The sequence below is a fragment of the Drosophila tropicalis genome, unplaced genomic scaffold, assembly GCF_018151085.1.
Source record: "Drosophila tropicalis isolate 14030-0801.00 unplaced genomic scaffold, ASM1815108v1 contig_158, whole genome shotgun sequence".
Taxonomy (NCBI): Eukaryota; Metazoa; Arthropoda; class Insecta; order Diptera; family Drosophilidae; genus Drosophila; species Drosophila tropicalis.
In genome coordinates, this window is record NW_027172602.1 from 6,185,459 (window position 1) to 6,202,625 (window position 17,167).

General features: G+C 38.4%; 1 protein-coding gene across 1 annotated transcript; it reads right to left on the reverse strand.

Annotated features, from left to right (window-relative positions):
* Positions 1–4,753: 4,753 nt before the first annotated feature.
* LOC137587228 (sentrin-specific protease 8-like) lies at positions 4,754–5,990 on the reverse strand. The gene has a single exon (XM_068303552.1). It carries the CDS (start codon positions 5,553–5,555, stop codon positions 4,908–4,910), a length of 648 nt encoding a protein of 215 aa, XP_068159653.1. The 5' UTR covers positions 5,556–5,990; the 3' UTR covers positions 4,754–4,907.
* Between the last annotated feature and the right edge of the window lie 11,177 nt (positions 5,991–17,167).

Below are 17,167 nucleotides of genomic sequence, written 5' to 3' on the forward strand. Positions count from 1 at the left end.
AACAGAATTCCTTTAGCTTCCTTTCTTTGGCCTTTTTCTTTTCATTTCTCAAGCACACAAGCCTGGAGGCAAGTGCTAAGAAAAGTGTTGCCTACTTTTTGGGGGCGGCTGGGCTGGATGGCAAGGCCAAAGCGCATAAATAAATAATTGCCCCATAGCTCAATGCGATTCGTGTCGAAATTCATGCATGAGCAGCAGCAATCCAATACGTATTGAGCCTCACCACCCAACCCCATTTCCTCCCCCTGCTCTCCGCAGCCAGCCGCTTATGGCAATGCCCGCTATGATTTTTTTGTTGTTGTTTTTTCTTTTCTTTTTTTTACCTTGTCCATTTGTTTTGTTCTCTTCTTGTTCATTTTTATTGTTGCCGCTGCTTCTGCTCAAGCATTAAATTGCTTTATTATGCTTGATGTTATTATGTGCCCGCTGTGCAATTTGTTGTTATTGTATTTATTGTTGTTCTTGGCTCGCCAATGGCCAGTGGTGCGATTCAGCTTCATCTTCTCAACGCATCTTCATTCCACTCGACTCCACTCCACTCTGCCAGCCCAGAAGTAAGGACGAATTTCTGTAAATTGAAACGAAGGAACACAAAGTCTGAGTAGTAGAGAGAACCATTCACAATCCGATAATTTTCATATTTGTGTTGGACTTCACTATTTTAAATTTATTATATTTACTTAAAAAGGTTTCATTCTCATCGTAGGGCATTCTTTCATCCAATTGGAAATCTTTCTCACATTATTTGGCAACTTGTCGTATACGCAATGTCTACAAGCCGTTAATTGAATTGATGACACCAAAAAAAGGTTAAAAAAAGCCACAAGAGGAGGAGAAGACAACTCTGTTTGTAAAATGGTTGTCCTATAATAATCGTGTTGCTTTTTTTTTTGGGGTTTTTCTTAGTTTGGCTAGTCTAAGACACTTGAGGAAATATTTACAATCGCCTGTGTTAAAGTTTAGTTTAGATTAGTTTCTTTCAAAAGTTTCGTGTTGTTTGTTTGTTGTCCTGTGATTGCAAGTGTGGAAAATCTTTCACTCATATATCTTGCAATTTCCATTCAGCCTGCTACTGAGCCACACACACTCTGTCTCTCTCTCTATCTATCTTACTCTCTGTATATCTCTCCCTTTCTTCTTTGGGCCGCTCATTCTTGAGTAAACAACATAAATTTTTGTTAAAGTCAACAGCAAACGACATCGGCAATGGCAACGGCAACGGCAACGGCAACGGCAACGGCAACGTCGTATGTCCTTGTGCATTAGCCTTTGTGCCAAGGCAAGGAGTAAAATGAAGGCAAAAGGATGATGCTGCTGATGCGGCTCCTGCAATTTAACTGCCTGCTGCTCTTTCAGAAAGAAAACTGACACTGAGATTGCCGCATTGTGGGCGGGGCTATGGCAAATCTCTTACCTCACGTCTATGCCCCTTGAACTCTCAAGTGAAGAATGAGATGAGCACTTGATGTGGAAGAGAAAACAAAAAGTGCAGAAAAAACCAAAATAATGCTATTGCTACTGCTATTTATTTCAACTTTACAGATTTCTACATGCATAAACGAAAATTTATGTGAAAAACACTTTTCCAACGCTTACTACAGCATTTTCAAGTTTTAGCTCATCTCTAAGTTCCTTGTGTTGGCTGCTGATCTGTTTTTTTTAGCCCAGACTTAGCCTAAGGCTAAGGCCATATAGTCTTTCTTAACATTTCGAATATATACATACATATGTAAGTACGTATGTATTAGAGGTAGGATAATGTTCCTTCTTCTCACACACTTGAAGAAATCAATCAAATGCAAAGAAAACACTGCATTCGCATAAAAAGCCTTAATAATTCAATACTAGGTAAGAATATACTAAGATGTTTTCAAAATTCATACATTTTAGATAGTTTAGATCCTTATAAAATATATTCTAAGCCATAGTCTGTTCCCATTTCTCCTTCTGGATCTGCTAAATCAAAAATATCTTAATTAGGATTGAAAATTTGATTAATTTTTCTTGCAGTGTATTATTCACTGGTGAAGATGCTGCTCCTGCTGCTGTTGCTGCTTCTTATCGCACATTCGTCTTGTGGATGTGTCATGATGATGCTGGAGCAGGCAAAAGAAGGCGGAGTTGAATTGTGTACCAGCTGCTGCTATCAACTTTTCCAGCCGGGCATAAACACACACACACACACACACACATAACAGACACCTCAAGATGTCATTTTAAAGTCAATTGAGATGCCACTTGGCATATATATTTTGCAGGTGCTTCAAACTTCAACTCCGACAAGGCAATCTGCTGCTGCTGCTCTGTGCTCCCTTTGATTAATGCTGGGGAAACTTGTCAGGTCTGGGTTTCGGAACCATATGCTACCTTTTGCCTATCATGATCACGGTGACCAAAAATGGCATCAGTCTCTTGGTTGGTTGCTGTTGCTGCTGCTGTCGCCTTTGGAATCTGCGTTTTTGGTGTTTTGTCATAAATATTTTATTACCCACATATACACAAGCAAACCCAAGGGGTCCGGCGGTGGTGTGTGTGTGTGTGCAGGATATAGAGGTGGCTGCTCCAAAGCTTTTCACATAAAAACTGTGATTTTGCTTCCAACAAGAGAGCCAAAAAGAAGCAACAACACAACAGATTGGGATGAGCTCATGCCTCATTAGCCAGAGTAACCCAGCAAGATAAAAGAACCCCCTCAACCTTTCCAACCCACTCCAACCCCCCTCAAGCACCACACAAAAACTCTGATTAAGTTTAAGCTTAGTAGAGACTTTAAAGTTTACAAACTGCAAGACAAATTGCCTATACAAAAACAAAAAAAAAAAAAAAAAGGTCACAAAATTTTAATTAAAATCAAAGTTTTTAAATCTATCAAAAAAAAAATAAACCTCAACGACAACAAAGTATCTACATATTTAACAATTAATAAGCAAAACTTTCATGAAAATCTAAAAAAAAAAAAAGAAACTCAAATGTAAAATAATAATGAGAATGAGAGAAAAAAAAATAGAATATAGAATTGGCTCACAATTCTCCGAGGTCATTAATGCTCGGAGATCTGTTTAAGGTTTTTGTGTGGCTACGGCCATGCCCAAGCCGCCCTGCCAGGCATCCTTTCGGGTAGGAGCCGTGACTTTAGCCTGGTGAGTTAAATTACTCATACGACACGCCAAATCCCTGAGCACACATTAAGAATCCAAAACAGGTTGCCACTGACTGCCTGCTCGGCTTGGCTTGTCGTCCTTGGTCGGTGGTTCTGGTCGGGTCCTTGGTTCTTGTAGTCATCGTCTATGAAGTGCAAAATAAATACAATAAAATAAAAATTGCCAGAAAGAAAATGCCGCAAGCCGAAACCAAACAATAAAACAATACCCCATTGTGTTTCACTCACTGTGTTGTGTCGTCCTGTGTCGCCCTCTGCTCCTGACCTGACCTGACCTGACCTGCCCTGTCCTGTACAGTGGTTCCAATTGGGAATTTCCTCATTTTGTTCCGCCATTTCAATCTGGAAATATATTGAAAGCTTCATTCATTTGACTCTCGTCCCACTGTAGACGCTCCAGCTCACCCTCCCCACCACCAACCCCACCCATCCTTGTGGGGGCAAATACTCGTAATGCTGGCAATAAATAAGCCAACAGAAAAATCATATGGAAGGGCAAGTTGAGCTTGACTTGTGTCGTTCAATCGACTTGTTGAATACACTTTATTTATTTACCCATCATCTGGAATACGTTTATTTTTTTTTTTTTTTTTTGCTGAAAACTTGTTGAAAATTTCCCAAACCATTTGCTTAACTCTCCTGATGTCTGATCTTTGCCGGTATCTCATTTTCCAGCTCATCCTCATCATATTTGAGTTGGATGCGGCTTGTTCAAGTCCAGGTTACCAACTTGTTTGGACTCCACTTGTCACTATAGGCGTCAGAGGAAAGGGGCGTGGCGGGTGCTCCAAAATCAAATAAAAACACGCTGTGAATCTGATTACACGTAAAGTGCCATGAAAAAATTCGATCACGTAAATTGAGTTTACACTTTGGTTGCCTTATGTGAGTGTGTGTGTGTGTGTGTGGGTGTGTGTATACACTAGTGCTTAGTCAAAAAGGTTAAGAAAACACATTTTGCGGCGGCGGCACGTTGGCCAAATCGAACAACGAACAAATACATACATACTTGGCAAAGATGGTCGTAAGTCAAGAGGGGGGAGGTGGCAAGGACTTGTATTTGCTTTTGGCTAAAGTCACGGCAAACGATGTTAGCATTCGCAATGGAAAAGTTGCTTAAAGACGCACTTGTGATTCCAAAAGCATCAGAAGATCAAATCGGCTTAAGTCCTAGAAATGCTGAAGGGCTCTTCACATATAAACAGATCTCGTTTAACTAGCAAACCAAAGCATCAGTTTTAGGACTACGATTCTAAGGATTTGCCCTTTGCCGCCTTCTCTGGCTTGATCAGAACACCCAGAATTCCAAAGCATCAGATGAACAAGTTTAGGTCCTGTATTTACTTTCACGATGACGATGGGATTCAACCAATGTTCGGAAAGCCTTGATCCCGCTCCTTTTGCCACCTGGAGAGTATGGAGTATACAATAAGTTCATAGATTTACGCAGCTTTTTTGGGTTGAACTATAGAAATGAAATCATTGTGTGGGTTCAGCACTAAAATAAACGCATTTTTCGACATATGAGAGAGATAGATTCATTTGTGTGTATTATTCACAGAATATTGAGAAAGCGGAAAATGCGTTTTATTCTTTTCTTTGCATTTTCTTTTTGTTTTGTTTGCATTACTTTCAAATGTTACAATCATTGGTTTGTGTGCTTAGGTGTGTTTATGGGTGGGTTGGCTGTGTGTGTGTGTGTTTGTGTGTATATAAAGTGTGTATAAAGAGGTTCGTGAGGTTTCCCCTAGACTTGTCCACTCAGCGAAGCAACCAATTTAATTAGCTCCGAACGTTTAGCCTTGACCACATCCAATTGCAGCGGCGGCACACCATCAACACTCTCATAGCGATTGACGTAGTCGGCAATTTGATCGGCCATGCAAATGACGTGGATGCCGCAATCGTAGCCATTACTCTGCTGTAGACAGCGTACATTACGGAACCGGGCCTGTCGCATTTTCAGCACATCCTTGATATTGGCCACCAATTCCAGGGAGCTCTCGGTATTGCTGCCACCATACGAATCGAAATGAAAGAATGCATTATCTGGCCGCGAGGCGACCAACAATGCCCAATGGAAGCCGCCCAGCTCGCTGGTACGACTGTCAGATAGGACAAAGAATATGAATGGCTTGCCTGCTGCATTATTCTGGCCATTCAACATCGATTGCAATTCCTTGTCATCCATAAAGAGCATGCACTGCGTCATTTCCGGTGTGAAGAAGAGGAAATCGTCATTGGCCTTGTACTTGATCTCATCCAGATAGGTGAAATAGAAATTAATCACCGCCTCGTTCAGCCAGTGCGGACCGTGCAGCAATTGGACGTCACTCATGCGCAAAGCGGTGCCCATGAGGGCCAGCATAATGGGATCGGCCCGTGAGGGGGGCATTCACCTTGCGGGACGATGTGTTCAGGCCATTGCCATGATGGTTGCTGCCATGACTGTTAACTGCACCGTTGTGATTACGTCCATTCGATGATTTCGTATTGTTTCGCGCATGGTCACCGCCACCGCCGCTGCTGTTGTTGTGCAATTCCTCATCTGGATCCTCCTGGGAATTGGCATTTCCAAAGGGTTTGTTGTTGATATTGTTGTTGTCAGCACCAGCACCAGCACCAGCTGCAGCTGCAGCTGCAGCTCCAGCTCCAGCTCCTGCTCCTGCTCCCGTTGTCGGTTCCGATGCAGTGCCTGAAGCATCACTACGCCTCTCTACCCTCTTGCGACGTCCGTTGCGTGGCATTTTTCTGGTCGTTTTTCTTAGGATTCAATTGGAATTCAGTTGAGCAAATTCCCCAATAGCAGTGTGTAATGGTTTTTATTCAATATTTCTTTATATGTTTTTAAAATTAAGTAAAATTCCGTAAAAGCCCACACACGACAGTCAAAGAAAAGGAATTAAAAGAGGGAATTGACAAAACGTGCATCCAGTGCTGCCTAACGTCTAAATATTGCTCAGTGTTGGTCAATGCGTAATATAGCACATTTAGTACAAAGGCGGGAAAAGTCGTCAAAGCATTTCAACTTCTTTGTTTACACTTTTCAGTTAATCGAAATTCCCCTTAATCCGACGATCTCACTTAAATTCGATTTAATATAAGGATGAATAATATTTTTGGAAAATAAAAATCTACAGAATCTTTAATTTAGCGTAATAATCTGCGCCTCGTATTTGAAATAATGGGGTTGACCGTTTTTTTTTTTTAGCTACCGTTTAGCACATTAATTTTTATTCATATTTTTTTTTAGCTAAAAACGTAAATCATGGTAATTAATTTAAATTTAATTTCAATTTTTTATTTTTTTGTGTCTTCTGCCCTCTTCATTGCTCTCTCCATCTTGTTGGCCTTTTTTTTTTTTTTTTTTTTTTTATTTTTTTGAACCCATTTCAATTTCTTGTTACCCTTTTCGCTTTGCTTTTCCTTTCTTGAGCTCTGACCAGGATTTATTTAAAGAGATTTGTTGTTGCCGTTGCTGCGTTGCCTTAATTTCATTTACTCAGGCGACGTGCCATATGCCGCACCCATCACTCTGCCACCACCCTCCCCTCCCCCATATAACCATCAGCATCCTCCGTGCCCTTCCCCCATGGCACTCTATCAGGCATTTTGCTCATTATTCAGGCTGGCGCGAAATGCTGTGAAAAATAACATTAACGCTGGCCAGGATTCCTCAAGAGCATACATCAAAATATGGCTGGCCACCATGCTGTAAGCTCTTTCTCGTTCCCTCTCTCTATCTGTCTCTGTCTGTGTGTGTGCGCGCGTGACTTATTTGCATATACATATATGTATGGATGCATGGTCACCCACAGTGATGGCTCTTGCAGAGCAGAGGAGAGCAGTGCAAAGGAAACGCATAGCGGAACGGAGCAGGGACGAAGAATATAAATTTTTATTTCAGATTTTTGTCAGCGCGTTTAAAACCGCTAAAAAAAGCGCTAACAAAACGCTAGCTAGTTGTTTTATGTACAGCAGTGTTCATATAAATAGGAGCTCTAACACTAAAAGCGCTTAATACAAGAGATTACACTCTAATAGAAATGGTTTTCAAGTCAAACAGGATGTTATATTAAGAATACTATCTAATTTTGATCATAATTTAATCAAAAATATGTAATTCGACCATAAAATTAAAAAATACTTAAAAAAAAAAATGGCAAAATGACAGGGCTTCAAAAACATATGTCTGAAATTGAAACTATTTTCGTGGACTCAATCGTATGTGGGGGAAGTGCCTTATCCCAAGCCCCCTAAAGTAACCCAAAAAGCAAAAACCACTTAAAATGCAATTATAATGTTTTGGTAAGAGGGAACTGAAGGTGTCCGTCGAGTAGGGGCCAGGCTGGGGGCGGTGAGAGTGTGTCAAAGGGCACTCGCGGTTGTTTGGTTAGCTTAGATGGCTAGCGCTAGAACCAACTATGAGAAACAATAGGGAGAAAGTGTGACAGCGAAAGGAGGGAGCAAAAGGGTGCAAAACGGAAGCTGTGTGTGCATTTAAATGCCACATAAAGATTACAAAACCTCAAATGCCATAAAAGTCAATTAAGTGAACAGGGAAATTTCTTAATTCAAGTAGACAAAGCAATTTAAACTTTACAAACTTTTCACAAAGTCATGGAGAGAAAGCAAACAAAAAAAATTCAATTTCATTTCAAACGAAATCTCATAGAAACAAAATTTTTATTCGGAAAGGAAATTGAATATTTCTCTGCCTGGCCATCAATTTAATGGCAAATTCATAATCCAAAATGATTGAAATTCACCTGGACTCAGGTCCTTACATCCATATGTAGACTTGGGTGTTGGGTAACTGAAATCTGAAATACTTATATTGAGCACTTTTAAGCCAGGAGAAATGGAAATTTGCTTGAAACAAGATAAAAACCCAAAGACATAAAGCTCGTAAAAACAATATTAAAAGGACAAGGAAGAGGCAACGGGGGCAACGACAAAGAAGGGATGTGAGGAAGGCTTCCCCCAGTTGCTTCCTGCTCATGGTTCCAGGCATTAAAACATGTATGCCAAAATAAACTGCCAGCAAAATGAACCCCAAAAAATATAAATGAAAACGACAACAGAAGACAAAAACAACAAAGCATATAACGAATGAATATGAAATGCATAAAACAGAAAAACAAAAAAAAAAAAACAGAAAAACAAAAAACAGACAATATTCCATGTCAAAATATGGAGGAGAAGGCAAAAAGGGGGACGAATTGTAAAAAATGCAAATTAAAATGCGCCCAAAAGCTAAAAAAGAAACAACAAAAACAAGAAAATAATTTTTTTTTTTTTATTATTTTTTGTTATATTTTTATTTGCTGGTACGATATTTGCCATGCAGTAAATCAAAAGAAATAAAAATGCAAAAAATAAATAAAATTGGGTGGCAATAAAATGAGAAACAAAAAAAGCGGCAAGAGGACATCGAAATTGTGCGATCCAAATTAGCATAGATGAAGATACAAGATACAATTTAAATACGAAGAAGAAAATTAAAGAACAACAGAGAAGACACAAAGAGACCATAAAGGTTGCAATGTGTAGTACTTAAGCAACCCTCTACTCCAATCCCCCACACAGACCAGGGCTCAAAATTCCAAGCCCCACTAGATCCACTTCATTGTGGTCTCCTTTGGCAGGACGAGAGAAATGTCGCCAATGCGGTATACCATTGCTGTTTTGCACACCAAACTCCATTCTGGTTTCACTTCATTTCAGTTATCATGGTTGTCATGGATGCGATTTCAATGGAACCTGGAACTGGCTGTGTCAGTTCCATAAGTTGGAGGGGATGGACGGGCACAAAATGAAAGACCCGCATTGCTTTAATGGACATATTTAGAGATCTGAAAATGTTTCTGCACTGAAACCCGTGTGATAAATACCCTTGATATCTATGTATACATACACTAGAGGCCACAAATATATGAACTTTATTAACATCTCCCCATAAGAGACTGATTTCTAAAAATTCTTTAAAAAAGCAAAACTTTTACTAAGATCTAGAACTTAAATCACCTTTGGAAATTTATTGAACTTCTCTTAGGAGAGGACTCAAAGTCAATCTTAACAAGAAGTTTATAAGAAAATGTTGCTGAAAAGTCCTATCAAGTTCCTTAAAGCAGAATCAATATATAAGTATGTCCTTTTCTATCTGAAGAGCTTTACGTGTTTAAGAAAACGAAATACTGTGTGAAAACCCGTGACAGTCGCTTACAATCACAAAACTCAATTCCTATTTCAATTAAATTCTGCTAGTCTAAATATTTATGTCCGCTAGTGTATAATATTTTCTAAAAATAAAAAGGCTTTCTGCAATATTTCAATGCAAATTTCTTTGTGTTGTTTCAACCATCAATATATATGTATATTTTTTTTTGTTTTTTTTTTTTTTTTTTTTGCTTTTCAATTTTCCTGTTGTTAACTTCTTGTTATGATTTTGTTTGTCAGAAAAGTTTTGCGGCACAAAACCGTTGCATACTTTGCAGAGCTGCCAAAAGTTACGCGTCGCTCGTTCTCTTGTTCGCCTATGACCCCGTCACCTTCCCCTTCCGCCGCTCCACTCACTGTTTCTTCGTGTTCTGTTGCATAACTAATTAAATGCGCAAACGACACCCTGCTAACGAGAGTACCCCATATGTACTTGTATTCATATACATATGTGTGTGTACATTAGGGTTGTTCAGCAGAAGAATTGGAGATGCAATGCCAATGAAATTAGCACAAGTTTTTTCTACCTAATCCTAATAAGTAACAATTGTTTTTGTTTATAATTGCATTTCCAATTTAAACAGAGAGAAGCTAAATTGATCTTGTTTGGGCCACCCCAATTCACGCGTGTGTATGTGTGTGTGTGTGTGTACTTATATGGCTGTTTGCATGCCCGAAAGCAACAGCAGCCAACACGTAATTGAAATAAAGGAGCTGTCACCTCGTCTGACGCCAAAGGCCTTTTGTACGCACATACACACACACACTCAGACTCACACTCTCTCATCCTCTAAATATGTCTCATCCATGTATGCATGTATGTATATGTGAACACTCCCTGGCTTCTTATTTCTTATTTTTCCTTCTGGCTATACAAAAGACAAGAGATAAGGCATATCAGACTGTATTAAATAGATTTTTGCATTGTTTCTGATTCAATTAACAAATTGTCGAAACAAATCCCAAATGAAGGTTGCACGCAAAATTTGTCAAAATTTGTTAAATTCCTCCTTAAAGTAGGCAACACAATAGACAATTGAATAAGTTTCTTACAAGAAGTAAAGTACTTTCGTGTTGTCCCGTGGATGGATTCTCACCCTGTGGCATACTTTAGGGGGCAAATTTGAAACTATTTCTTAATCTATGGAATTTACACAAAATAAATTAGTTCCTTGCCAAAAATATTCGTCGACATTAGATCCTCTCTTTCGAAATTTCATTTTTGTTTGCTATTTATCCATCAAGGATTCTAATAGTGATCTTTGGATCTAAGAGTATTCAAGTATTTGAACAGTCGAGCAATTCCTTTCAATGCCATTTTGTGTTTTTTCCTACAAGCTTCTGATAAATGTTGCCATCCCCTAAACAAAGCAAAAAAAAAGAGGCGGTAATTACATAAGTGTCGTTGCCTCAGTTTCACTTACAGTTTGCCATTGGCATTGCTACACACACACACACACACACACACACAGACACACTCACTCACACCTAAATGTACACTCTCATACACACTTGTCGTTATATGTCTCAGTGTTCTTCATCGTGTTCTCGTTAATGTCATCATTTAGGGTGGAGGGAATGGACATCATTTCTTGGGCTCTTTTTTTTTTTTTTTGACGGGGTCTGAGACCTTGAGATTTAATTTGCAATTTCCAACATTTTTTGTTTTCGTTTTTCTGTTAATTTCAAAGTTTGTAAAGGAAATGCTAAATTTCCATTTGATTGCAATTTCTATTTATTTTCACTTCCTTTTTGGATGCTAAACCAATTCCGGAAATGTGTGTGGCTCTCCCCTAAGTCTGACTCAGCTTATAAACATCTGTCGTTTCGGAAAAAAATACAAAAATTTAAAAACAATTTTTTGCAGTTTTTTCTTGAGTTTGTGTGCGTGTGTGTGTGTGTTTTTGTATGCCTTTTGTGCTGGTTCCCTCATCTGTGTGGCAGCTTTTGTGCTCATTTGGCAAACGACAATAGCAGCAAAAAACCATTCGCATCCCTCACACCTCTCCAGAATTTCCTCGATCCATTCGTGTGTGTGTGTGTGTCTCTTTCGGTCTCTCTCGCCCTTACCTATGCACTGCAGTGCACTGTGGCCCTGTGTTGTCTACCTGTGTTTTGCCAATCGATAAGAGGAGAGCAAATTAAAATTGTTTTATGATGGCTGCTGGTTGGCTCCCTTTTGGCATATGTACATACGTAGATATGTTCAAGTTCCTTTTAAGTAGTCGTTGGAGAGAAAGAGACAGAGAGAGAGAGAGTGACAGACAAGGACTCCATCTATTCGAGAGTAAGTTGTTAACTTTATTTTCTACTCGATCAACTGTTAAATTCTCAAATCGAAAACATTATAAGTAGACCATGTGGAAAGAAATTTTATGATATGGAATTTGTTTCTTACATTTTAAACTGATAGGAATTTGCCACACACTAACACTCACACAGACACACATGAAGATAAACACTTAAAATTGTCAACGAATAGAACTCGGATTTAGAAGATTGAGGGCTCGTGGCTAAAGTCGAAAAATGAGATATTCAGTCCAAATATCCTTGTGTTGGGCCTTTAAACCTTATATAAATACTTTGCTTTTACTTCTAGAAAAATTTAAGAATGGGTTAGTCAGTTAATTAAGAATTAGTTATTCATATACTTAATTCTTATGATTAAGGCACATTTAAGTGCGAGTAAAAACAAAAATTGCCAAAGAAATCATTTAACTTAAATAAATCCAGCTAAACGACCTTTGACCTTTGGCAAGGGACACTCAATTTGCATTCGTGTGTGTGTGTGTGAGTGTGTGCTTTGAATGACAAACGACCCACAAAACCAAAAGAGAGATACGAATATTAGAGACAAAAGACTTTGGTCAGAAGAAAGGTAAAAGTAGAGAAGAAGAAAATGTATGTGGCGAAAAATGATGATGAATGATGGATAAGGGAGTGGGGAAACCGCCATTTGCCTGACAGAACACAAACAAAACGCAACTTCTGCATACATATACATATATGTATGTATGTATATGTATCTTTGGGGTAACCATATATCGCCATATATCATCATTATCATCATCACAATCACCATCGCCATCAACAGGGTCAGGTCCTGCTGATGCAGAAGAGACCCAAGGACGTTATAGGTAAAACTTGCCTCTGGCGCCAAAAAATAATTAACAAACTTTAAACAACAACAACAACAAAACCAACGAATAAATAAATAACGACAACGGCAAAAGCAAAAAAAAAAAAGTTGACCGTCCATTACTCAATTTCCATTTGGCAAGTTCTACTTGTTCGGTTTCGGTTAGTTTTTTTTCTTCCACTTCTTCCTTTTTATACCCTTGCACAAGAACAAAAGGCCACATATATTTAATTTGCGAAACATTCTGTTCTGCCTTTTTTCCACACCTTCATCCAGAAGACAAAGAAAAATACCGAAACAAAAAAAAAAAGCAAAGATTTTAATTTATAAAACGCCTTGATAAAGACGACTAACCAAGTTAATCTATCTTCAATGTGAAATCAAAACCTTTAGTATTAGACTGAAAATATTTGTATACGAGTTGAAAATATTGAAAGGACACATTCTCTTGTCCATAAAAAGGCTTCTCCATCATAGAAATTGGTTCACAAGAATTTCAAAATACAAATAATGGTCGTAAATAATAAACATTAAACGCAATCAGTAACTTCTTTTATCGAAACATTATCCTTAGGAAAAAAGTTGTCTGAACTTTAAACGACTCAAAAAAAAAGTATGAAAAGTGACTTAATTGATGAACAAGCAAACAAATTGATCGAAGTCATAAACTATTTGTAAAGAGCATTTAAATTTTGGCACTGAGAAAATGTAGTTTTGATTCCCAGGCTCTTTTTCTTTTCTCCTTGTGTTTTTTTTTTTTTGTTTTTTGTTACTGTTGGTTGCTTTCAGCTTAATGAAAATATGATAATGTCAAGGGCAACAAGAAACAGGGTGAAGAGGGTGGGTAGGGGGCGGTAGGGTCATGTGTGTGTGGGCCAGCAAAAGAGTTATTTGTATAAATTCCTAAAGTGTGGACGCTTGACAAGTCGCCAACCAATGACCAACGCCAGAGCCAACATGGCGTATGAGCAACCACAGCAGCAGCAGCAGCAGAAGCATCCATGATTTTGTCAGCATTCCTTTTAAACTATTGCCACTATTTGTTCGCATAGTGTTATGTTCCCAATTATGACCTTTATAAGAGAGATAAAAAGATAGAGAGATGTAGAGAACTTAAAGTTTCTAACGAATATCACTCATACGCACTCATGTCACAAATATAATTAAAAAGGGGCTATTTTTTTTAATATATTCATTATTGTTGTATTATTTACATTGATTACTTTGTTTCTGATAATTAAAGGAAATCATTTAAACGGTTGAATTAGTTCTTTGTGCATTTTTCTGTTAACAATCTCATGTAAAATTGATGCCCACTAATGAGTTGCCATGCGATCTATGTGCCACCTTGACCGAACCCCACCATCAGCAGCCCCTTCGCTCCCTTCCGTTCCGTTCATCCCTCAGCTTGGAGCATAAATCAAATGTGTATGTCAAAATATGGCAAATTAGACTAATTAATTATCCATATTGCTAATTAAACGCCATTCAAGAGGGAAAAACCCCAAAAAGCTTTGGTCGAGTTTTTGTATTTATATTCCACATACAGCAAATTCATATGTAAATGTATATGTGCATACATACATACATACATACATATATTTGGCCGATGTTGACTGCTTAATTGTTAGAGAAGAAATTTTAATGGCTTTCAGCTTCAAGATTGGAATTTTTTTGTCGTCCTTTTTAATGGCCTTGCAAAGAATTTTGGAATTGCGGTTCTACTTCCACTGACGGATTCAACTGCCAAAGCGAAGGACATTCACACCCACACACACACACACACAAAACGACTGAATGGGCGGTGGATGGAGGATTGATGTGGTGGCATGGCGGTTTTGGGTGCATGTGAGAGTTTGGTCAACTGATTTGTGGTCCTTAGGCCAAAATTCAATTTCCAAATGATTTGCAATGCTCTAAAGCTGAATTTTAGTTAGTCTATTGAACAATTTTTCATCGATTTGGAATGTTTGGAAAAAGAAAAAATCGGGTTGTTAAGGCGAATGAAGGATGGTGGGTGATGGGTAATGGGTAATGGGTGGTGGGTGGTGTGGGGTGCGATTGGTGCGGGCCAAGCACCAGCAACGCAGTTCAAAGACACTCGAAAGTCATGCAAAGTCAAATAAAATTTAGCACGCAAGTAAACACACATCAAACCAAGAAAGAAAACAAAAAATGCGAAACGAAAGAAACTCTGAAGGGAAGAAGCTAAAAGAACGGAAGCCCCAAACGACACCAACGACACCGCCTCCGCTTCCACTCTCTCTCTCTCTGCTTCGAAACATACCAAGAAACATTTATATAAATTTATATTTAAAACGTGCTGGGTAGAAATGTGGTGTATCAGTGGATCACTGGTAGGAGGCCAAAAGGAACCCCCCCCCCATGATGTGTGGTGATGATGGTGAAGAGGAATAAGTCCTTGACTTTGTCGACTTGGTCCTCTATACATGGTTTGTCGACGCCTTTGTCGCTTCCTTTCGGTGGTTTACATGTATTAGTATGTGCATATGTCTGTGTCTGTCTGTGTGTGTGTGTGTAAGTACTTTGTATTTGAGTTTTTACTTTTGGCCCCAAAATGTCATCATTTTCTTCATCTCCATATCGCATATTGAGCTTCTGCTTTTTTTTTCTTAGGTGGCAGTCTCAGTTGTGTCTGAGATCTGCATTAAGATTATATTTCAGGAGAAAACCAAGAGTTTGACGGAGTAACAGCTGTTTCAACTGACACTTGCCAATATGATTTATGATGGCCAACCATGTGCCATTTCAAGGTTCATAGACTTGGAGCATAATCAAAAGTGCCTAGTCTGTATTAATATACAAGGCAAGTGGTTATTATCGGCACCTATGTATATAGGGAGTATATATGGACATAACAGAAGCTTTTTAGTTTCTCAGATTAAGATGCCAAATGATAATAATTACAGAGTCTGGACAGAGGGAAAGTTTAATGGTCATAGAAGTCTTTTATTTTGGCATAAAGAAAAGAGTCTCGCAAACTCATGGACAATATTAAAATTCACAGGTAAAGCAATCAAAAAATAGCTAACCTAAGTGACCTCGAGGCTGTAAATTTACTACAGAATGACAAAAACAACAAAAAAATAGTTGAAAGGAAAATTTAAATAGTGTGTAAAACCCGAAAAAGTAGACTACAGAATGCTTGAGAAAGTTCCCCCCATCTGACACACCTTTCCTCCCATGGGCAATTGCCATTTAATTATGTAGGTAGCAACAATTTTGTTGTGTGTGTGTGTGTGGGTGTGTGTGTGTACCTTCAACAAAAAGCCATTTGCACGCAATGGCCACAAAGAGGCAAGAGACAAGAGGCAAGAGGCATGCATGGGGGAATACAAGAAAGTTGCCACCAGATACCCATCACTAAATTGGTCATTGTCTGCTCTGTTTCTCTTAGTCTTCTGTGTTCTGTTGACTGCCTTGTTATATTTCTTTGCCTTCTTGTTGTTGTTTCTGGTTCCCTCTTCATTTTCAAGCAATTTGCCTGCAATTTGTGTCTTTTCCGCCTACTTGCAAATTATCTGCAATTTCATTTCGCGCGCGCAAAGCAACAAAATGAACGAAAATGAAAGTTAACAAAGGAAAAGAAGAGCCTGAGGATGGTAGAGGAAAAATGAGGACATGAGCGACATATAAATTAAATAAGAAATTGTTTTGCTTTTGCTTTTGCCAGCCGAAAGCGGAAATGAATGATTTATGGCAGGACAACGAGTATTAACGATCCTACAACTGTCCCTAGAACTCCAACTTCTTCTGTCGCTCCCCTACGTTTTGCTGTCTCTCTTTCTCTGGCATCTTTGCTTTTGTGTAGGCGTGTCTAATCCTTTTTACGCTAATTTATTTACTTTTGCTCTGTGTCCTTGTGCCCAAGTTAAATAAAAATCAATTTCAATTTGTTGCTTCGTTTTTCCATTTCCCTTTTTGGATTCGTTTTTTAACACCCATTTCTTTATGTCGTTTCTCTTTTCAAATTAATTAAACTACAAAACAAACAAAAAATGGTTTATTTTTAACAAATTTAACGACAAATTCATTTAAGTTTAGCTCAATTTTCTAGAGCACAAAAAAAAAAAAGAATTACTAATGAAGTCACCCGAAAATCAGAAGCAGAAAACGAAAACGAGAAAATCAGCGAAATGGAAACTTCTCATTGGGCCCCTGTGCGTATGCAATGGTAAATTTTGTGCATTTAATTTGAATCCACGAAACGGATAAACTGCCAAATCAAATTTACTACCATACTTTGGTATTTGCCTTGAGATTACTGAGCAAATAACATGGATCGATTACTTTAATAAATATTTCAATTTTACTTTAAACAATGTTAAAAATAAGCAGATAATATAAAATATATGAGTCACCTATTGTTTAAATATAATAGTTCTTTACAGTCATTGGTAAAGTCTGAAAAATACATGCCATATAGAATGGGTACTCGTAGGTTCCATAGATTATCAGAGTTCACAATGCCCTGTGGCCCATGGTGCAGAAAGTTTCAAGTTTCAAGTTTGACATCTGGACCTTGCCAAAGACAAAGCGGTCAGACATTTGTTCAAGAAACGCCTGAGAAAATGTTGACAAATGCTGGGACCACCACGGTTTTGTTTCACCTTTTTGATGGAGTTGGA

What these genes read in the sequence shown, in the direction of transcription:
- LOC137587228 (XM_068303552.1), bottom strand. Translation starts at nt 5,555, where the DNA reads ATGCCCCCCTCACGGGCCGATCCCATTATGCTGGCCCTCATGGGCACC.